General features: G+C 45.7%; 1 protein-coding gene across 3 annotated transcripts in view; it reads right to left on the minus strand.

Moving 5' to 3' along the window:
* tmem94 (transmembrane protein 94) overlaps positions 1-23,851 on the minus strand; it is a 78,251-nt gene that overhangs the window by 11,040 nt on the left and 43,360 nt on the right. For all 3 annotated transcript variants that reach the window (XM_060940192.1, XM_060940191.1, XM_060940193.1), the window contains 12 exons: positions 19,380-19,553; positions 18,995-19,213; positions 11,202-11,514; positions 9,979-10,152; positions 9,790-9,892; positions 9,029-9,237; positions 6,850-7,031; positions 5,930-6,065; positions 3,222-3,337; positions 2,997-3,096; positions 2,563-2,671; positions 2,266-2,455 (listed from right to left, as the gene is read on the minus strand). In XM_060940192.1, coding sequence (XP_060796175.1) covers positions 2,266-2,455; positions 2,563-2,671; positions 2,997-3,096; positions 3,222-3,337; positions 5,930-6,065; positions 6,850-7,031; positions 9,029-9,237; positions 9,790-9,892; positions 9,979-10,152; positions 11,202-11,514; positions 18,995-19,213; positions 19,380-19,553 — 2,025 coding nt within the window. The remainder of the gene's footprint in view (positions 1-2,265; positions 2,456-2,562; positions 2,672-2,996; positions 3,097-3,221; positions 3,338-5,929; positions 6,066-6,849; positions 7,032-9,028; positions 9,238-9,789; positions 9,893-9,978; positions 10,153-11,201; positions 11,515-18,994; positions 19,214-19,379; positions 19,554-23,851) is intronic.

Here is a 23,851-nt window from a genome sequence, read left to right on the forward strand (position 1 = left end):
TGCATAGCACTGTATGATTTTTTTTTTGAGCTGATATAGGGCAATTTGTTCAGCAGAGTGATGTAAGTTGACTTGTGATTGCATCATCAGTGACTTCTAGGAATAACATAACATGTATGATGCAATACCATGCATCATTTATTGTTTTGCCAAAACAGTAAGTACTATCCAAACCCAATCATAGATTTATCCATAGAGCCAATCTTGAAAACTCGAGCCAATGAACAATTTTAAGTTTCATTTTCGTTCTCAGCGACCCAGAATTAGTAAAGTTTGACTATATTTATTTTGGAAGCATTTTGGCTGTAGACCAGTGCAATCGGAGTGCACAGCTGCTCATATCCAGTGAATGTGGATAGAAAAAGGGATATACTGTACAAAAAAAAAAAAAAAAACAGCACTCCATGTCAGTGACCTATGACACTAACACCAATCCACTCCCAACACTCCAATATACCAGTATTTAAATTTAAAAAACCTGTGGAAAAAAAAAGTGTTCCTATTGCGTCACTGCTTTTCCTTTTGTTGTTTCCTCAAGGAAAAAAATTCTAGAATGCAACCACTGATTAGACTCGACCAGATTACTGCTGTCATTTGAAGAATATTGTGTAAAAGTTAAAACACCTGCACGCCATCCTGACCTTGCATGTCTGTCCTGTAACTGTATTCTGTGATCACGTGATATTTCAAACAAAAATCCAGCCTGAATAAAATTCCATTTTAACTTGCATGTGATCTTCAAAGGCATCCAAGATTCATTTTAATATTCTGTACAACTCAAAAACTGCACAGCTCCCTGTAATATTGGAATGTCATTTTGACGTCCGGTTTAAATCCTTGAGTGTGGAGACATCCCCATGTGTAGAACTCCAGAATGGCCTGAAATACTACATGTGTATATACAGTAGATCAATGTTTCTCAATCACTGGGCCGCTGCCCATTAGTGAGCCGTGAAGTGCCATCTAGTGGGCCGCAAATCCCCCACCCCCAAGTTGAAGCTAATTTTTTACTTGTAGTAGGGTACAATTGCTGGGTTGCATCTGATGTCACATCTGCCTCATTAAGCTACAGTCACACTATAGCTCGTGATGGTTTGCGATGGGTTATCGATGAAAGTGAGGCATTTTGGCAGCGATGCATGGCGATATACACGTGAGCTAAAAGTTGTGGTCACACAGCAGGTGAACATTTGACTGTCATGCGTTCGCGCACTTGAATCTGGTGCAGCTCGCATGGCTGCGCACGCTCACGGAGCACGTTGTGCACGCTCTTGGGATCTGGTCATTATGGGAAACACCTGATATTGATTTGAGTGTAATCAGCAGATACGGATGCTGTTTTCACAGTGGCATTGCGAGGTATTATCATTATCACTTTCACATTTGTTTCTAGCCATGTTTATAACGCTGTTTAAATACTCTGCTTTATGATTCTGCTTTCGTTTGTGGTTTTTTTGGTAAATTTGATGCCTGCTAATAAATGCTCTTCCTGCACTTAGATCCGTCTACTGCCGTCTATCTTGCAGTGTCCTGATCCCCAGATCTTTAACCCAGCCAGGTATAAAAAGTTGTATGCCTGCATGCTCTCCCAGGTTTTCATCTGTTTGTCCGTGTAGAACGATGTCTGCAGCACCAGGTAGTTTGAGATGTCGGGGAACTCAACAGATGGATAATTTTCCAACTCATAGGAAAAATCCTTCTTTGTTAGCGTGTAAGGATCTAATCCCATTGAGTGGTTTCTATATCCACTTATTATGAGTGTACTTCTTGGTTTTAATAACTTGCTTGTTTGCTGAACACAAAAATGGCACTAAGTTCTTGTGTTAATGGACCAGACTCCACTTTTGGATCATTAATCCCTTCTGACTGAGAATGCCCTGCATGCATGGTTTTATGTTGACTTCTGGCACATCCGTACAGTTTTAAATACAATCCCTACAATTAAAAACATTGCTTTTATTGCATTTATTTAATTTCTGGGCTCCCATCTGTAACAGGGTGTGATGTTGCATCCCATTAATACACTTTACAGTAGATTCTAATCGAACAGATGAGCCAAAATACTTTTTTTTTTTTTTTAAATGGGCCCCAACTCGTTACAAGTATGAATAGGTGGGCCTCGAAGTGGAAAAGGTTGAGAACCCCTGCAGTAGATGAGCTCACAAAGCTGACCTGACACCGACAGTCATGATTTCTTTGTAAAAAGTACAGCAAAGGAAGACTTTTCCTGTGAAGTTATATGCGGCTAAAGTGAGTGTGTGTCACCTGCTCTATAAGCTTAACCAGGCTGAAGCTTTCGCCCTGGTGCAAGGAGACCGAGCAGCTGAGGCTGTTGAGACGAGCACTAAGCCGTAGAGGGCTCAGTTCCTCCATCTCCTCATTCGCAACACTGCCAGATGCATAGCCAAACGTCTCCCATGAGCACCGAGATGGGTACAGTGGGTCTAGAGAGATACTGCAAGCAAACATGGACAGAAATGCACAACATATAACACACCATGTTGCACATTATTCAATAAAATTTCAAATGGGGGGGGAAAAAAAAAAAAATCGTCGACTCACCTGAGGTCACTCTGTATGAAGAGGCAACTGTTACGGAAGTTAGCTGAGCTCCCCAAACAGCATGTTACCTCTCTGTTCTCCTGCATAATCTTCATCATCTCACACATGGCTGTAATGCACACACAGGCACCCAAACTTTTACGGGGAACAGTCACAATTCAAATAATAAGGCATGCACTGAAATTTCAGTCACAGAATTGGTTAATGCTGTGGCACAATAGTGATCTTTGTCTTGATGAACCCATTGCCATTTAAAAAAAAAAATATATAAACATACTTTTTTAGCAATGTAAATCTTCAAAATTAGTACCTACCAATCAGAACAACACAACATAAGTTCTAAAGTTAGCTCTAGAAGGGAAAATGCTACATATTTTTCTGTTGTAAGAAACAAAGTGATGCTGAGAGAGAGAGAGAGAGAGAGAGAGACTCACTTTCAGGAGTGCAGTCAGTGAAAAGGGGCACGAGCAGTGGCACATTGTCAATGTTCTTCAAGTGAGGACGGACCTGATGGATGCCACGAGGCAGCTTGGCCTACAGAAGGGGGGAAAGAAACCACACCCACAAGTAAAGTTTGATTCTCAGAGCTCAATATTTTATTTGGTCAATAAAACCACTCCAAGTGAGTGCATCTTAGCACAGAGAAAGAAATTGCATACTCTATTGCCGTCAGCGAGGAAGCTGGGAACATCGCTGTCTGTAGCCTGGAAGCTGGCAAGATCTGACTGGCCTTCATCCTCAGCAAGTAACGGGCCCTCAGCATCATCCCGGGAATCTGTGCAATCAGACAGCGAATTAAAATCTGACACCCAGCTCATAGACACATTACAGATCCATCTCTCCAACCAAACAGTAGTTTAAACCATTTAAATTGATCCAGACAAATTTGATAAGGTTCGGTATTTCCAAATGGCTTACATTCATGTTGTAGTAATAATAATAATAATAAAAAAAAAATACAGTTCAATTTATATAGCGCCTTTCTCACACCCAAGGTTGCTTTACAATTGGGGGGGGACCAAAACCTTCCCCCAAAAGAGGGTCAGGAAGTAATTCCAATGGCATAGCTACCACAGTCCCACCAGACGCACGAAGATAAATCCCACACCACTTGCACAGCTGCTGCGACACCACCAGACAACATCGCTTGGAACACCGCCATGGATCCACAAAGCGAGCACAGAAGCACCGCCACACAGAGCTCCGGTATGTCCCAAACCACCTGCACAGCCACCACGACACAACATCGCTCGGAACACCGCGCCAAGCACAAAACAGGGTTTCCCCAGGTTTGACCACCATAAATTTCAGACTTTTTTAAAGACCTTTTTAAGACCACTTAAATGAGAATTAAGACCTACATCACACCCATTATGCGGTCGTAGAACACCAGATCAAATTCCCAATAATGACAAATGTTTCAAGTAAAAATACTTTTATTATAAAAGTTATATACTTAAGTCATTATGTGCATTGCTTGTCGAATCTTCACATTCAAGACAAGCAAGACCGAATTTTGTTATGTAAGACGTTTTATTTTTTCCACAGGAGAATGTTGTAGCGACTTCCGAGTCTGGGAACATAGCCTTAAAAAGAGTTCGCTTATGCCCTCATTCGAGCTGTACGAGTGGTGTTCCATAATTGTTTTTAAAATCCAGAGCACCTCTGCCCGAAGTGTCGGGGTTCCACCGACACCCATCATGCCACTGCTCGGCCCTTGTGTTGTTGCTAGCCTTGCCGATGATGTCTGGCTTGGCTGATGCTGCTGATGTTCGACAGTGGTGCTAGTGCCAACTCCAGGTGCATTCGGAGATTGAACCGTGCAGAACTGAGCGATGGGCTGGTGGCGGTGGAGGGCAGATGCAATGTGCTTTGAGCTCTTCATGAGAGACTCTAAAGCAAAATGACCTATAGTGGACAACTTGAAGGTCTTTGGACAAACACAGCATCTTGCTTCAACGTCACTTCCAGGAACCTCCCTCACCCAATCACGATATCTTTCATCTGAAAGCCACTGCTGATTAAAACGACACTTCCCCATGCTGCGATTCGCAGAGTCTCCTCTCCACCACGGACTCCGACGATTGCGCCAGCGCGAAAATGTATCAGTATTGTTTCTTTCTTTGCGCATACTCCAAGAAATTAACCCACATTTTCACATTGTAGAATAGTATGAGTAAATTTAAGACCTTTGTTTAAAAAATTAAGACTTGAGCAAAGCAATTTAAGACTTTTTAAGGCCTTAATTTTGGAATATTAAATTTAAGACTTTAAGACTTTTAAGACCCCGCGGCTACCATGACAAAAGCACCACCGCACAGAGCGCTGGACAACCACGATGTTAAAAGAGCAACAAGCTCACTGCAGTCCATAGTGAGCAGCACAGGCATCAACCACGGCGCACCAAGGCCTGGAAGGAACCAACGCCAAAACTGGGTCCGGCGCACCACAACCGGTGGACAAAACACAAACAAAAAACAAACATCAAATTACACACACAAAAAAAAAAAAAAAAAGGGGGGGGGGACCCTCCCGAAACGCTCCGGTGAGAAGCGGCAGCCAAAACGTGCACGGCGTACTCTCAACTGGAAAACCACACTGTACCAACAACACGCTGTTTAATCAGCTGTGATACACACACATCCTGTACAGACACACATAGTGGCCCTTTTCCACTACCCTTTTTCAGCTCACTTCAGCTCGCTTCAGCTCACTTCAGCCTGACACGGCTCGCGTTTCGACTACCTCAGAGCAGCACGACTCAGCTCGCTTCAGCCTTACTTAGCACCCAAAACTCGCACGGTTTTGGAGTGAGGCTGAAGCGAGCCAAACCGAGCCGAGTGGGGCTAGGGGCGTGAGGAGACACTCCCCTGTGCACTGATTGGTGAGGAGGAGTGTCCTCACATGCCCACACACGCCCCGCGAGCACGCTGGGATCTGTAAACACCGTAAACCCGGAAGAAGAAGAATTATGAATTACTGAAGCCTTATGCGCCTCGCCTCATCTATACGCTCTTGCCAGTATCTGTTGGCGTTGTCGGTGACAACAAGCCACAGAATCAAGACCAGCAACACTAACGACTCCATGTCCTCCATGTTTATTGTTTACTATCCGGTTTGTGAGACTACCGCTTAAAAGGTCACTGATGTCACTGTTTGCGCCGCCTAACAACATCACGTGACGTCCACCCACTTTCGCTAACTCCACCCAATGTGTCCACCCACTTCCAGCCAGCACGGTTCAGCGCGGTTGTAGTCGAAATGCAACTCCAACAGCCCCGCTCAGCCCGACTCAGCCCAACTCAGCACAGCACGGCTCAGCCCAACTCAGCCGCGTTGGTAGTGGAAAAGCGGCAATATAGCATACCTGGCAGGAGATCATCATGTAGAGAGCCTGCCTGGCTAGGGCTAGAGGGAGCTCCATCACCATGGCCATCTCCATTCGGGGTTAGAGAGATGTGACAGTTCCAGCCTGTTTCCAAACCCATCTTCTCTGCAAATACCTACACACACACACACACACACACACACACACACACACACACACACACACACACACACACAGTTATAGTCATGCGCCAATTCCCACCCACTAGTGTTGTAGTACTTGAGACCGGTCTCAAGACCACTTTTTGAAGGTCTCGTCTTGGACTCGAGCACATTTTTGCTTGGTCTTGTTTCGGTCTTGGACACAGAGACTCAGGATTTTATTTCATGACCTGTCAAGATCATAACTGTAGGGATTTCACTAAATTGCCGATGCACTATCAGATTTATTTGTTAACGTCGTTACTGCAACTGGATTTAAAACTTTCTGCTTCAAATGCAACCAATCACGTCACTTGCTGCTAATTTGAAATTTTCCTTACTGTTAATGGCCGTCACCCCTCCCTGCCCCCTTCACACACACTGGTCTGGTCCTGACTCGGTCTCGTCCTTCTTGGGTCTTGACTTACTTTCTACCCTTAAAAGTCTTGGTCTTGATATACTATGGTCTTGATCAAGACTTGGTCTTGGTTTAGGTGGTCTTGACTACAACACTACCACCCACTAACTAGCTCTACCCAATAACACATGAGCTACCAAGAGGGGAGAGTGTAGGTGCTTCCTGGAAGATGTGTGAAGTCACTGAATCTTTTCAAAACGCTGATGTGATGTCATTGCACCACTCGGGAGCCTGTGGTCTTAGTTTTAGTTACATATATTAACTCTGGTCCAAAGCGCACGGGTTAAGCCATTACACTTATAACAATGAGCCTTTGTTACACACTGTTTGCTTTACAGTACCTTGCTGCGCAGCTCATCCTCCCTGGAGAAGTAGACAAAACGGATGCAGGCTCCCACCAGGTTCTCAATGAGACGCACCGTGTCCAAGCGGGCCTGGAACTGGGACGACACCATGCCCATGAAAATCTGCCCGCTCAGGGCCTGAACACAGTCCTCCTTCTCCAAACCCTCTCCTATACCCTCTGAAACACACACAGATACACTTCTATAAAGAATGAAGTTGAATATACAGTGGTGCTTGAAAGTTTGTGAACCCTTTAGAATTTTCTATATTTCTGCATAAATATGACTTAAAACATCATCAGATTTTCACACAAGTCTTAAAAGTAGAGAAAAATAACCCAGTTAAACAAATGAGACAAAAATATTATACTTGGTCATTTATTTATTGAGGAAAATGATCCAATATTACATATCTGTGAATGGCAAAAGTATGTGAACCTCTAGGATTAGCAGCTAATTTGAAGGTGAAATTAGAGTCAGGTGTTTGTCATCCCATTGACTGAAATCAGGTGTGAGTGGGCACCCTGTTTTATTTAAAGAACAGGGATCTATCAAAGTCTGATCTTCACAACACATGTTTGTGGAAGTGTATCATGGCACGAACAAAGGAGACTTCTGAGGACCTCAGAAAAAGCATTGATGCTCATCAGGCTGGAAAAGGTTACAAAACCATTTCAAGAGTTTGGACTCCACCAATCCACAGTCAGACAGATTGTGTACAAATGGAGGAAATTCAAGACCATTGTTACCCTCCCCAGGAGTGGTCGACCAACAAAGATCACTCCAAGAGCAAGGCGTGTAATAGTCGGTGAGGTCAAAAAGGACCCCAGGGTAACTTCTAAGCAACTGAAGGCCTCTCTCACATTGGCTAATGTTCATGAGTCCACCATCAGGAGAACACTGAACAACAATGGTGTGCATGGCAGGGTCGCAAGGAGAAAGCCACTGCTCTCCAAAAAAGAACATTGCCGCTCGTCTGCAGTTTGCTAAAGATCACGTGGACAAGCCAGAAGGCTACTGGAAAAATGTTTTGTGGACGGATGAGACCAAAATAGAACTTTTTGGTTTAAATGAGAAGCGCTATGTTTGGAGAAAGGAAAACACTGCATTCCAGCATAAGAACCTTATCCCATCTCTGAAACACGGTGGTGGTAGTATCATGGTTTGGGCCTGTTTTGCTGCATCTGGGCCAGGACGGCTTGCCATCATTGATGGAACAATGAATTCTGAATTATACCAGTGAATTCTAAAGGAAAATGTCAGGACATCTGTCCATGAACTGAATCTCAAGAGAAGGTGGGTCATGCAGCAAGACAACGATCCCAAGCACACAAGTTGTTCTACCAAAGAATGGTTAAAGAAGAATAAAGTGGGGGCGTCGTGGCTCAGGTGGATAAGGCGCCATACCATAAATCCGGGGACCCAGGTTCGATTCCGGCCCGAGGTCATTTCCCGATCCCTCCCCGTCTCTCTCTCCCGCTCATTTCCTGTCTCTACACTGTCCTATCCAATAAAGGTGAAAAAAGCCCAAAAAAAATCTTTAAAAAAAAAAAAGAAGAATAAAGTGAATGTTTTGAAATGGCCAAGTCAAAGTCCTGACCTTAATCCAATCGAAATGTTGTGGAAGGACCTGAAGCGAGCAGTTCATGTGAGGAAACCCACCAACATCCCAGGAGTTGAAGCTGTTCTGTACAGAGGAATGGGATAAAATTCCTCCAAGCTGGTGTGCAGGACTGATCAACAGTTACCGGAAACGTTTAGTTGCAGTTATTGCTGCACGGGGGGGTGGGGGTGGGGGGTGTCACACCAGATACTGAAAGCAAAGGTTCACATACTTTTGCCACTCACAGATATGTAATATGGGATCATTTTCCTCAATAAATAAATGACCAAGTATAATATTTTTGTCTCATTTGTTTAACTGGGTTCTCTTTATCTACTTTTAGGACTTGTGTGAAAATCTGATGTTGTTTTAGGTCATATTTATGCAGACATATAGAAAATTCTAAAGGGTTCACAAACTTTCAAGCACCACTGTAAAGTGAATAGGGAGTAGTAAACAAGTGAGTGATTTCGGACACAGCAATATTTTGGGACCAAACAGCTACATGTTACTTGTATTGTCCAGCCCTAAGCACGAGTACAAACTGACTCACTCTACTTCTCCACCTCTCACCATCTGAGCTCCAGCTATTGCGCCGGCCGCTGTGTTTGATGGGCGTGGTGCTGGGCAGCTCCACTCCAGAGAATAGTGCTGGGCCGGGCGCCAGCTCCACACACTTCCCATTTAGCTGACTTGACAGTGCAACCTGCATGGGCTTATATGCAAATGCAGAGCAGTAACCTGACAGGCACGCACGCTGATAAAAATCCAGAACCTTCTTCCTGTAGAGAAATAATAAAAAAAATAAATATATAACAACAATAATAATAATAATAATAATAATAATAATAATAATCTCATCTCATCATCTCTAGCCGCTTTATCCTGTTCTACAGGGTCACAGGCAAGCTGGAGCCTATCCCAGCTGACTACGGGTGAAAGGCAGGGTACACCCTGGACAAGTCGCCAGGTCATCACAGGGCTGACACATAGACACAGACAACCATTCACACTCACATTCACACCTACGGTCAATTTAGAGTCACCAGTTAACCTAACCTGCATGTCTTTGGACTGTGGGGGAAACTGGAGCACCCGGAGGAAACCCACGCGGACACGGGGAGAACATGCAAACTCCGCACAGAAAGGCCCTCGCCGGCCATGGGGCTCGAACCCGGACCTTCTTGCTGTGAGGCGGCAGTGCTAACCACTACACCACCGTGCCGCCCCAATAATAATAAGAATAAGAATAATCATAAATCTGTATGAACACAGATTGGCTGAGTGAGCATGTGTGTGTGTGCGCGTGCGTATGGGGCTGTGTGTGTCTTGACCTGTCAGAGCCAGACAGAGGGTAGATGTCTGTGCCGTCCCAGAAGTCAGTGCTGGCCTCGAGGATGAGGTCAGCTGAGCCGTGGGAGAGCATCTGGACATTGTCTGAGAAGTAGTCACAAGATCAGTGAGATGAATGAAGCAATAAGAGAAAACAGGAAAAAGGCGGACAGAGGCTGAAGCTTTCTCACTGGTTGTGCTGTCTCGCACGAGCAGGCTGATCAGATGACTAATTGGTGGCTGGCGTTTGGTGACATGGTGAACGCGGCGTGTGCAGGACTCGTTGGCCTTGTCTCCATTAGGCAGCTGGTACAACGCCAAATGGTTCTCCTGGTTAAAGAGTTCCCGTGCGCCAGGAGTAAAACCTTAACATGATCAGCAGCAGATAATAGGATGGGGTGAAACAGAGGCAGCATTACTCAACTGTATCTTTTAAAAGCTAAATATAAACCAAACCAGCATGCAATCAAATCAGAACAAATGAATCGGGAGTTTATGATTTACTGCTGTAGAGTCAGGCAGGCTTGTAGTACTCGAGTCCAGGACTCGGACTCGAGTCCGACTCTTGCCCTGATTTTAAGGACTCGTGACTTGACTCGGACTTGGACTCGTGCATTCACACTCGTAAACTGGAAACGAGGACTCGGGTTTTTTCTTAATTTTTTGGAACATGCCATAATAACTTGGCATAAGATATTTATATCTACGTTAATTTTTATTCTAATTTTGTGCAAGAGAATGCACATTCACCTGTTCATACGTCATGTTGAGGAACAAACTAACGTTAATGGTGCTAAAATGCCTGGAGAGAACGCCCCTAGGATTGTCCGCTTTGCTTATACCGACTTCTCGTGCAGTGGGGAAAAAATGCACTGCTACTCGCATGTGTTCCATACGTAGAAGAACTATCGAGGAGACGACGGGGACAACCTCGAACTTCAATCATCATTTGGCAAGACTCCACCCAGAGAAGGAAGTGACACGCTATGTTCATTGCTCTGTTGACAGCAGAGCTTGCTTGCTGAGCAATGAACTGGCTAGTGTTAACCCTCTCATGTTATTTGCCCTGTCGATAGTGGGTGGGGCTTGTGTCAGACTCGACTCAGATCAATAGTGGACTCGACTTGAAATTTTCTTTAATGACTCGGACTTGAACACTGGGGACTTGAGACTGGACTTGGACTCGAGGTTTAGTGACTCGACTACAACACTGGATTCAGGCAAGCCTTAACTTTAACCGGCACCCCAAAAGTGTAACTGGTTACGGTTAAGTAATTGAGGAAGTCTTATTTGTAGTTCACGTTATAATATAAATGTACTGAAATCCCTGAGAACATGTGCTGTGCTAGTATTTATTTCTTTAACTTGCAACAATGCAATAGTTCTCAAAATGTACAAGTTAACATGTTCTCACCTATGAGGCGAGACAGCTCGCAGAGGCCCCAGGGAACGTGCACAGGGAGCACAGTGCCGTGACTTTCCTGCAGCGCCAAGTTGGACAGGTGGTCTGAGAAGCGGCAGAGCTGCTGTGTGACCAGAGCGTTGCACAGGTTCAGCATGATGTTCAATCCCAGAGGCTTCAGAGAGGACAGATGGCCCTGCCAGCCCGAATCATCAAACTGAATACTGACAGGGTTCTGCTGGTCCTGAGATAAGCTCAGCATCTCCAGATGATAATCACACACAAAGTCCTCTGCCTCACACAGATCATCACCAACACCACACAGCTGGTGATGCACGCAAACACATACAAACAACAAAACATAAGCAAAATGTACAGTATGGTATAAAAGAAGACGTCGACAACTATTAATTATACAGTTTCTAACTCCATCAGTCATGAAAATGTGCAGGTCTAAGTGTTACTACTTTCAATATATAAAAGCAAACATTCTGGTTTCATGTTCATGAATAATGAAGTAATACTAAGATAAAAAATTGCCACCTGAAAAAATTGTCTTACTCGCTCATGACTGTTGAACTCTACTGTTGATATCCAAAGTTGATGCAGGAATTCATGACTTGAGAATCAAGTTACAGTCATCACGACACACAATAGATACACCTCACTGCTCCACAGTGAAGTACGAAATGCAATTATTAATAAATGTAACCAGAACTTCAAGGACGTAGTAGCTCATGTGGCCTGCCATCAAAACAACCATGACTACCAAAACATCAAACAGAACTAAAATGTGACAGTCATAGGCTTAGCTAGCGAGCCATGCAGCTGTGTTTTACATGGCCAGTTCTCAAAAAACATGCCCATCAATCCCCAAACATGGCCTATAAATTTTATACTAACCCGTGCTAACCAAAATTTTGTTGTTTTGTGAAGTAATTTTGTGCATTTCAGTCGTGACCAAGTTACACTCCCTACTTTCAGAAAAACACTCCCACCCTTCCCAATCCTGGCTAAGCCCCTGGTGACAATGTGAGAGAGGACCAACCTCCACGACTCATTGTTCACAACAGGAAAATCAATAAAGGACTAAATTTTGTTCCTCAAGAGAAGCTCTACCCAAAACATCGATCAGAACTGAATTCTCATGATAAATGAGAGAGGAGATACAATTCTAGTCAGAAGAAAATTTAAGTTGACTTAATTACTAATTTGTTAGCAAAAAATTGACAATACAATGACCAAGTTTTGTGCAGAAGGACTAGCTCTTTCGAGTAAAACAATCAGAACTGAAATCTATTGAGGACTGAGCGAGGGAGGAGATAGAATGTAACTGAAAATAAACAAAGTTGTAAACAAATGGTTTACAACAGGAAAATCAACAAACAAACAACCAAGTTTTGTTCCTCATGAGAAGATCTACCCAAAACATCGATCAGAACTGGAATCGGATGAGAAATGAGAGAGGAGATACAACTCTAGTGAAAAGTCCAAAAACTCGCTAAAGCGCATATCATGGGTAAATTCAGGAGCAAGATCAATGTAATTCTCCTATTTTATATTAAATTTTGGTCAAATATGTGTCACATTTTGCATTTTGTGCAATTTCTTTTTTACCGTGAACAATACCAGAAAAATTCAGTTGAAATCAAGCCATTTGAGGCGAATTGGTCCGCCTCTGAAAAAACTTGGCATTTGGATTTCCCGGGAAACATTGATTTTCATGACGTCACGTGCGGGACGCCTCCTTCTGAATCCTATGTCAGCGCTGGTTTGTTTACGAGAAAACGACCTGGTGATTTTCTGCAAATTTCTTCAACGTTATCACGTAATTATTAAAATGGTTAACAGATGTATCGTAGGAGGGTGTAGCAACACCAATCGTGATGGGATTAGTACTCATCGTTTTCCAAAAGACCGGACAATGAGAGAGAAATGGGAGCGCTTCGTGCGAGGCACCTGGAAGCTGAGGACCAAAGCAGAGCCGAGAAAAATACCAAGAAAATCGGCAATTCACAAGTTGACTGTTGCCAGGGTAAGAAATAAGGGAGACTATGCTCTAAATTAGGTGATCCTGTGTTTGTGTGGTACACGGATAATGCTATTTATTGACACACAAAAAAGTAAACAACACGAAAGCGCTGGGCGATAATACACTTACATGTGAAGTATCAAGGGAATTGCGTGTTAGGGCTTGAGATCTTGGGACCTGTCAAACACATTAAATGTATATACAACCCTGCTTAGCCGATTCCATGTGTGTAGCTTATGAAATATTTCCCCTACAGTAGCCAGTACTCTTCTAAATGAAGAAATATATAAATACATGATAGTAATTAGAAAAAATATGATTTATGTAACAATAGATAAATGAGCACTGATACATGAATCCATGGGTTTAGAAGCTCAGGCGACAATTCCATATTTCAATGCAAAATCGCTAGCTGCTAAACTTGGTCTACACAGGCTGTGCACTGAACCCATGCAAGCTTTTGCAGCCTGCTGGTGGTTCCGCACGTGACGTCACGAATCTGGCTCCAGACTCCCTTGGGATTTTTTCAGACGTGTTTTGTTATTTTATTTTTTTCTGCTATAGACAGATGGCCTTGTGCAAAATTACCCTTCTGGACGAGTGTGTAAAGCAGACCTGGGCATTTTACGGCCCGCGGGCCGCATCCGGCCCTTTGGTTCATTCTGACCGGCCCGCGTAAGGTTAATTAGAAATTACAAAATAAACGTATTTTCTAATTTTACCTCATGCATGGACTGAATGTGTGTTGCTTTTATTTTGAAGTTGTGTTCAACAAAAACGCAATGCGCACGACACGAACATGACATGAAATCCCACAAAACCTAATCCCGCGATAATTACTTCCGTAATTTGTCCAGACCAACCACAAACTTGTACGTCATCCTTCAAACGGTCCAGCCAATCACATAGTGTGACGTCACCAGCAGGTGCCGGAGCCCGAGCCGATCTGTAGATCTGATACCTACACCGAACCGACGTTGTTGCGAGCAGGTCACAAGAAGACTTTAGCCCCCAAAATGTCCGCAAAAAGAAGAAAGGTAGATGCCAAATGCAGGGCTTTCAACAAACATGAGGAGACATGCTCAGAAGATGTTTGTTCTCTTTGGCTCTACCTACATATGTGAACAAACATTTTCAGTGATGAAGTTTAACAAATCCAGGTATAGATCCTCTCTCACCGATGATCATCTGTCAGCTGTGCTTTGCATCTCCACCTCAGACATTCAACCTGACTTTGATGCACTCGTTAAAGACCAACAGAGACTAGATTTCTCTCACTGAACAAATAAAAAACTGAAAAACACCAAATGAGGTGCTTAAACTATAAATGTGGACATCATTATTATAATATGATGTATCTTGCTTGATATTTGGAGTAGAAAGACAATATTGTGATGTCTTTATTGTGTTTTGGGGTGAATGTGACTGAAAAAAAAAATGGTACAAACGTTCACATTTTGTTAACCATTGTTTTGGGAAATTTGTTTGAATAAATGACATTTTTTGTAAGGCAACCTCGTTTTTTCCATTCTCCTACCAGTCTTAGCAGCTTGTAAAAACAATGTTATTTACTGCTTTATATAAAGAAATACAATTAATATTATGCAGAATTTAGTTCAGCCTTTTGGTCCGGCCCTCCACAAAATTTTCTGTTCCTCATGTGGCCCCATGGAAAAAAATAAATTGCCCACCCCTGGTGTAAAGGGACATACTTTCATATATAAAACAAAAAACAAAACAAAACAAAAAAAAAGAAATTGGTCCAGGATATGCACTTTAAGGTGACCTAATTAGAAATTCGTTAGCAAAAATTTGGCAATACAGTGAACAAATTTTGTGCAGAAGGACTAGTTCTTTCAAACAAAATGATCAGAACTGAAATCCATTCAGAATAGAGGGAGATGTGATTTAACTGAAAACAAACAAATTGTTTACAACAGGAAAGTTAATAAACAAACAACCAAGTTTTGTTCCTCATGGGAAGATCTACCCAAAACATCGATCAGAATTGAAATCGGATAAGAAATAAGAGAGGAGATCAAATTCTAGTGAGAAACGTGGAAAATTTGTTAATTTGGCCTAATTATTAACTCGTTAGTAAAAAATCTGACAAAACCACCACCAAGTTTTGTGTGGCGTGATGAGTTCTTTCAAACAAAACAATCAGAATGGAAATCCGTGGAGAACTGATGGATGAGCTACGATTTAACTGAATTGTGGATGACGGACGCCGTGCCATCACAACAGCTTATTGGCCTTATGGTCAGATGAGATAATAATAATAATAATAATAATAATAATAATAATAAAAAAAGCCACTAGCGGCCTTGATGGGCCCTCGCACATGTGGTTCCGCAACCCAGGACATCCCGCCACCCAACAAAACAGTCACATGTCATATATTCATCAAATGTTCAAAGGTGATGTGCATGTTGCAAATGCCATGACTGCTTGACAGATGAGAGATAGTCAGACAAAGACTGTGTGTGTATGTGTTTCTGTGGTGTGAAAATGTACATTTATACATGTACAAAACTATACATGTCTCCTCCTTATCTCTATCTCATGCTGTAATCTTAAGTCATCTTAGCTTTCCTGTGTCTGCTCTGTGTGTGTGTACATGCAGAGTTTTCATGTCTGCAACAAAATGCACAATGATGGCAGGTCACTAATATATAGATTTAGGCACTGCCTAAAAGCGGAGCTCCCATCTGTTTCTGGGTTGTAGAATTTTCTTATGTCCTAGCCAGTCTCTTTTGTTTTATTTCTTTACTGGCTAGCACTGGCCACTAGGCTGTGTGTATGACTTGTAATTACTAACACTGGCCAGCAGGCGGTGTGTATGACTGGTAATTACTAACACTGGCCACTAGGCGGTGTGTACGACTGGTAATTACTAACACTGGCCACTAGGCGGTGTGTATGACTGGTAGTTACTAACACTGGCCACTAGGCGGTGTGTATGACTGGCAATTACTAACACTGGCCACTAGGCGGTGTGCATGACTGGCAGTTACTAACACTGGCCACTAGGCGGTGTGTATGACTGGCAGTTACTAACACTGGCCACTAGGCGGTGTGTATGACTGGCAGTTACTAACACTGGCCACTAGGCGGTGTGTATGACTGGCAGTTACTAACACTGGCCACTAGGCGGTGTGTATGACAGTAATTACTAACACTGGCCACTAGGCGGTGTGTATGACAGTAATTACTAACACTGGCCACTAGGCGGTGTGTATGACTGGTAATTACTAACACTGGCCACTAGGCGGTGTGTATGACTGGTAATTAACACTGGCCACTAGGCGGTGTGTATGACTGGTGGTACACCTACAAACCACAAAAAAAATCGACTCGATGGGTTTACCATTTTTTCTTAGGTATGGTGCTCCGCTGGAGCTCCACTATTATTGTGTGTGTGTCTGTTTGTCAGAGAGAGGGAGAGAGAGAGTGTGAGTGATTGTGTGTGTGTGTGTGTGTGTGTGTGTGTGTGTGTGTGTGTGTGAGAGAGTGTTCATAGATGTTGCGTGTGCATGTGAGTGCATACTTGTGAGAGAGTGTATGTGTGTATGCATAAATATGCATATGACTGTGAGTGCGTGTATGAGTGTGCACAGAATTGTATATGTTATATCATCAGACTAGGGCTGAACGATATATCGTTATCGTATCTATATCTAGATATGAACATTCAAGATATTAATATCAAAAAAGCAACGATATTAGATTTCCCCTCCCTGCGCTCGCCCTGCATGTACAGCTCTGGCAGTCACAACAAACATAATTTTTATGATTGCCCTTGAATACACCGCTAAGGCCAGCCAACCACAAACCTTATTTCATGCTTGCTGTGGATCGACAGCTGAAGCCAACCAATGACAAACATATGAGGGCGGGAGTGAGGGAGACGGAGACCGACGCGCGCACACACTACAGACACAGTGGGGGAAATTAAAAAGAAAGAAAGAAAATGAGTGAGGAAGATAATGCAGCCGGTGGCGGTGCAGAATCTGACTTGGTGCCAAAACATAAATCATCCTCCATTATTTGGAGGTATTTTGGATTCCGAAAGGACGATGTTAACCAGAGTGAGGTGTTGTGCAGGTCGTGCTTAGCAAAAATTGTGATGAAGCAAGGTAGCACAACAAACATGTTTCACCACCTGAAACAACACCATCGCGTGCTGCACGAACAGTGTATGACAATGAGAGAAACACCGGGGACTTCTCAGTCATCCCAAAATAAGCCAAAGCAAAGTTTGATTGCTGATGCGTTCAGTAGCACGAGTAGTAGTACGAGTCGACGTCCACCAGACAAAGAAGTTACAGACGCTATAACATACCACATTGCAAAAGACATGGTACCTGTGTACACAGTCTCGAAAGAGGGCTTTAAAAAAATGGTTCGGACGCTGGACAAGCGTTGTAAAATACCACCCCGAACACATTTTAATCAAGTGGCCATTCCGAAATGCTATAATGAGTGTAAAATGAATGTTGAATCCGAGCTCCGTGAAATTGATCATTTCGCCACGACCACGGACCTACTGTTAAAGCAGAGCTGCAGTAAAATATCTGATTTGTAATTTATTTATCTGTAATTTATGTTAATGTTGATAACTGGCAGTGAGTTCTTAAAAATAAAACTGCATTTTCCACATTTTTTTGTATTATGATGTTTTTATTTTTCTGAAAAATGCTTGGTTTTCACCGAACCCGCAGTCATATCGTATTGTATCGATATCGAGATATCTGGCATGAAAATCGAGATATGAAATTTTGTCCATATCGTTCAGCCCTGCATCAGACTCATGATATCCAATATTTTGTAAAGTTTCAGATCAATCCATCAATGAATTGAACATTTTTTCCCCATTTCCTTCTTGGCCAGATGGTGGCGCTGTGCTAGGCATCTGAATTACACATGTGAATATCATCACAATCATAATACACAATATTCTGTAAAGTGTCAGATCAGTGTCTGACCATACAGTCAATGCACTGTGGCTTTCTGACACGTTTCCTGTTTATGTGGCAAGATATTAAAATCACAAGGCCATTTCAACATATTACAAGATATCAAAAATCCCTTCGCAATTTAATATCAGCGACATCTTGGCATCACGTATAACAAATTTCACATGAATCTCATGAACCATCTAGGAGGAGCATGTTAAAATTCATCATGTGTCAAAACACACATATTCAAAACCCTATTCTTTCCTTGGCCAGTTGGTGGTGCTATACCAGACAGGCCCATAATGGCTAAAGAGTATCAGAATCAGAATCATATTACAAGATATCAAGTTCAACATTCAGCAATATCTTGGCATGTTATAATATTTCAACATATTACAACATATCAAAAATCCCTTAGCAATTCAACTTCAGCAATATCTTGGCATCATGTTTGCCAAGTTTGACATGAATTTGATGAACCGTCTAGGAGGAGTACGTTAGAAATGACCATGTGTAATTTCACTCCAAATGGCCTTATGACATCATTCCAAAGTTTTACCCATTCATTTCAATGGGAAATGGAAAAAGGGGCGCCATGAAGTCCCTGGGCCATGCCCGGGGCCAAAAGTCTGTGGCTGAGTAGCGAGGACAATGACTGATGTGTGTATCGAATTTCATGAGTTTTTGTGCATGGGAAATGCCTCAAATAAGGCCAAACACAGCATAATAATAATAATAATAATAATAATAATAATAATCCTTTGAAAAACAATAGGATCTCGCACCAAACGGTGCTCGGGCCCTAATAATACCTGAGCACTTGATTCCTCTCCCCCCTCAGTGTCATGACTGAAGCTGACATTGGAGCCTGACGGGTGTTTGGAGCGGGTGGTCTGAGGACCTCGACGTGTGCGGTGCACATCACAGAAGCGGATTGTATCATGTGACACCTCACTGGGCTCCTGCTCATTAACTAGATGTAGGACAGGTTCAATGGCATGTACATTGAGGAGAGCCTCACCTTCCTGAACCTGCAGAGAAGAAAGATCACAGGCCAGAAAATAAAATCAGTTAGAAACAACACAACCATCAAGACAGTCGTTTTCTAAAGTACACAGAAATTCTGTGGTTACAGAAACCACATACTTGCTTACTAAATAAAAATCTCATGGCACTACATGGTGCCCAAAGAATTACCTCATCTCGGTCATCCTCTGCTTCTGTACGACACAAAGAGTTAACAGAAAGGTCGTCTCTGAGATCGTCCTGGCTGTCGTGGGGCGGCTCAACACGCCCACTAAAGAATAGGACCGTCTCTGGGCTAGGGTTGGGCCAGGACAGTACACCCTGCTTATCCACACAGCATAGTACCTGCATTAGGAACACACACCGACACGTGTTATTTTGCACTTAAGTAATGGCAGTTTTCATGAAGAGGATACTGTGGGAAAGTGAAATGCAATCACACATGAAAAATACATACACTTTACTGCTTTTCATTAGCGACATACACTCACTGGCCACTTTATTAGGAACACCCATCCACCTATGGTTTTTTTGCAGTTCTCTAATCAGCCAATCCCTTGACAGCAGCACAATGCATAAAATCACACAGATACATATCAAGAGCTTCAGTTAATGTTCACTTCAATCATCAGAATGGGAAAAATTGTGATCTCAAAGTGTGACTTTCTTTCACTGTGGCATGGGTGTTGGTTTGAGCCAGATGGACTGGTTTGAGTATTTCAGAAACTGCTGATCTCCTGGGGTTTTCACACACAACATTCTCGAGAGTTTACACAGAATGGTGCGAAAAACCAAAAAAAAAAAACCCAGAGTGAGCGACAGTTCTGTGGGTGGAAACAAATGTCTTGTTGATAAAAGAGGTCAGAGGAAAATGGTTAGATTGGTTCGAGCTGCCAGGAAGGATATAGTAACTCATATAAAATCACTTTTTACAACCATGGTGAGCAGAAAAGCATCTCAGCATGCAACAGCAGAAAACGAGGGTTATGTATATAACCGCGGTTCTATGAGTTTCGGATGACCGCCAGAGGCGGTGCTTTCAGCACATGGATATCCATCACACGAACGTGCAGGTCGAGTAATAGTAACAACAAAGTCACGTGTGACCTGGGTGACGTCACCCCGTGACCCCGGCATAAAAGACCGGTAAACCCAGGAAGTGACCTCTTGGCAAATCTTCTCGTGTACACTCCGAGTGACTGCCAAGCTCTGGCGGTCATCCGAAACTCATAGAACCGCGGTTATATACATAACCCTCGTTCTATTTCGTTTCTCCTGACCGCCAGAGGCGGTGCTTTCAGCACATGGATGACTAATACCAACCAGGTCATGAGGAGTGCCTACCCGTACTCAGTGCTGCTGCGACGGGCCTGGAATGACAGCCGTCGCCACAGGATTATATGGGACGACATTAAGACGGTAAAACCTGGTGAAGGTGCAGCTGGAAGCCCAGGAGGCTGCGCTGCATATGTCTGAAAGGGGCACGCCCTTCAGTGATGCCCATGAGGCCACCACGCCCCGTGCAGAGTGCGCCCTGACAGCCGGAGGAATCGGGGAGCCACTGTGCCTGTAGGCATGTAATATGGCCTCGACTATCCACTTGGATAGCCTCTGCTTAGAGAGCGCCAGACCCCTCCTCGGCCCTGTGTGGCACAGAAACAGGGCGTCACTCCTACGGAAGCCCTCTGTACGGGACACGTACACCCTGAGGGCGCGAACTGGGCACAAAAGTTCCGACCTCTCACCATGGCCCGCCTCGAACGCCGCAAGGCTAAGGAGCTGGTTGACGAAGGTAGCAGAGAGGGTCTTCGGGAGGAAAGAGGGGTTAGGCCACAGAGTGACCCCACTGTCGCCGGAGTGCCACTGCAGGCACTCCCCACTGACTGACAGCGCGTGTAATTCCCCGACGCGCCTCGTCGATGTAATGGCCAGAAGAAAAGCAGTCTTCAGGGAGAGCCATGAAATGTCTGCCGTGAGCAGGGGCTCAAACGGTGCGTCGCAGAGAGCCTGCAGCACCAAGTGAAGATCCCATGTGGGTACCCGGCTCCATCGGGGGGGTCTCAACCGGAGAGCACCCTTCAAGAAACGTGCCACCAAGGGGTGGGACCCCACGGTCCTTCCCCCAACTCTGGCATGCTGAGCAGAGATGGCAGCTGCATAGACCTTGATGGTGGCAGGAGTAAGACCCTTATCAAACAGAGACTGGAGGAACAGTAGAATGGTCGGCAGGGGGCAGCATGTAGGCTCCTCCCCCCAAGTTAAGCACCAGTTGGAGAAAAGCCTCCATCTGTTGGCGTAGAGGGCATTGGTGGAGGGTGCCCGAGAGCTTGCAATGGTGTTGACCACTGCCGGCTCACAAAGACCTAGCAGGGGGTCCGGCCCTTCAGCGGCCACACCCAGAGCTGCAGACGGGCTGGATCCGGGTGCCAGATCTGCCCTCCCAGCTGTGATAGCAGGTCCGTCCTCACTGGCAGGCACCAGGGGTCGCCGTTCAGAAGTTGCAGCAACTTGGGAAACCACACTCGGCCCGGCCACCGAGGGGCGACAAGCAGCAGCCTGTGGTGGTCCATCGCAACCCTGTGTAGGGTTGGCACAATCAGCGGCAGAGGGGGGAAGGCATACAGCAGTTGCCTCGGCCAAGCATGCGCCAGCGCATCCTGGCCCAGGGAGCTGGGGCCGTGGAGGCTGAACCACAGAGGGCAGTGTGTCGACTCCTGGCAGGCAAAGAGATCCACCTCTGCCCTGCCAAAACGTTCCCAGATGGCGAGAACCACCGCTGGGTTGAGTCTCCATTCCCCGGGATCGGGGTCCTGGCGGGACAGCAGATCCGCTGCCCTGTTGGCGGTGCCTGGCAAGTACATGGCACGCAGGCTCAAGAGATGTCGATGGGCCCACCGCAGAAGTTGGCCGGCCACTTCCAAGCACTGGAGGGACTTGGTGCCTCCCTGGTGGTTGATGTAGTACACTACCGTAGCGTTGTCCGTCCGCACCAGAACGTGTCTGCCGGCCAGGCCTGGGAGGAAGTGCTGTAGGCCGAGGAACACAGCCCGTAGCTCCAGCACGTTGATGTGCTGCTGTCGCTGCCCTGGACTCCAGTAGCCTCTGACGGTCCGGCATTGCCAGACTGCACCCCAGCCTCCCAGGGAAGCATCCGTGGTGATGACCTCCCTCCGGGAGGGGATAGCCGCCAGCGGAACACCCCGCAGAAGGTAAGCCCTCCTCCTCCATGGACGGAGGAGCCTGAAAAAAGTATCCGTCGCCTTCACGAGCCTGTGCCCGTGCAGCACCGGGTGGAGGTGGAGATCGTTGAGCCACCTCTGAAGCGGGCGTAAGTCCAGGAGTCCCAGCGGGACCAGAGAGGAGGCTGCCGTAAGCATGCCCAGCAGGCACTGAAAGGTCTTCAGGGCGAGTGACCTGCCCCGTCCGAAGCGGCCAAGCAGCAGGCGGATGTTGTGGATCCTGGTCTGGGAGGGGGTTGCCATCAACGACCTCGAATCCAGGTGCATGCCCAAGAAAGTCGTCTCCTGGCTGGGCACCAGCGAGCTCTTCTTGTAATTCACCCTGAGCCCCAGCTCTGCGACATGTGAGAGCACAGTCGCGATGTCGGTGCGGGCCTGAGCTGCTGACTGTGAACAGACGAGCCAGTCGTCCAGGTAAGGCAGGACACGCAAACCCCTTGCCTGAAGTGGTGCCAATGCTGCTGCCACACACGTGGTGAACACACGGGGTGCCAGCGATATCCCAAAGGGCAGAACATTGAACTCGAAAGCCTGGCCCTCGAAGGCAAACCGCAGGAACTGCCTGTGGTGTGGCGCAATGGGAACATGGAAGTAGGCGTCTTTCAGGTCGATGGTGGCAAACCAGTCGCCCGCCTGGATGTGGTGTAAGACATCCACTGTACGCAGCATGCGGAATCTCATGGTCTTCAAGTGGGAGTTGAGGGACCTCAGGTCGAGGATCGGGCGGATACCGCCGTCCTTCTTCGGAATCAGAAAATACCTGGAGTAGAACCCACCTTGCTGTCTCTGCCTGTCGACGGGAGAGATTGCTCCTTTCTCCAGGAGGGTGGAGATTTCCTGCCGGAGGACGAGGGACTTCCCCGGATGGCTCACGGTGGTGTGTTTGACCCCATGAAAACGCGGCGGTCGGCGGCAGAACTGGATGCGGTAACCCTCGGTGAGGGTCACCAGCACCCAGGGGTCTGGGGTCAACGCTTTCCAGCTTTGGAGCTGTTCGCTGGAAAAGCGGCCGACCGCTGGCGCGCTGATGTCAGCGCCGTCCAGAGCGCCCCCGTCGGTCACCATGGGGGCGACGAGGAGCGGACTGGGTGTAGGGGGCGGCACCGCGGGTCCGGGAGGTGGTGGGGCGACAAAAGTCATCAACCCGTCTGGTCTCCTGGCGGGTGCGTGGCCGAGACAGAGTCGGTGTGGGCCCCCTGGAGGACTGGGCAGTATTGCCATGGCGGTGGACCTGGCGGAGGCCAGCGAACTGCTGCCGCGCCTGGGCGACCTGGGCACTCCGGTCCAGGGCTTGCTGAGCGGCCTCGCCAAACAGCTCCCCGGGGACAACAGGGAGAGAGCGCAGCACACGGCGGTCGGGCTCGGCCAGAGGGGACTGTGCCAGCCATATCTGCCGGCGGGCGA

Source organism: Neoarius graeffei, chromosome 14, assembly GCF_027579695.1.
Source record: "Neoarius graeffei isolate fNeoGra1 chromosome 14, fNeoGra1.pri, whole genome shotgun sequence".
Taxonomy (NCBI): Eukaryota; Metazoa; Chordata; class Actinopteri; order Siluriformes; family Ariidae; genus Neoarius; species Neoarius graeffei.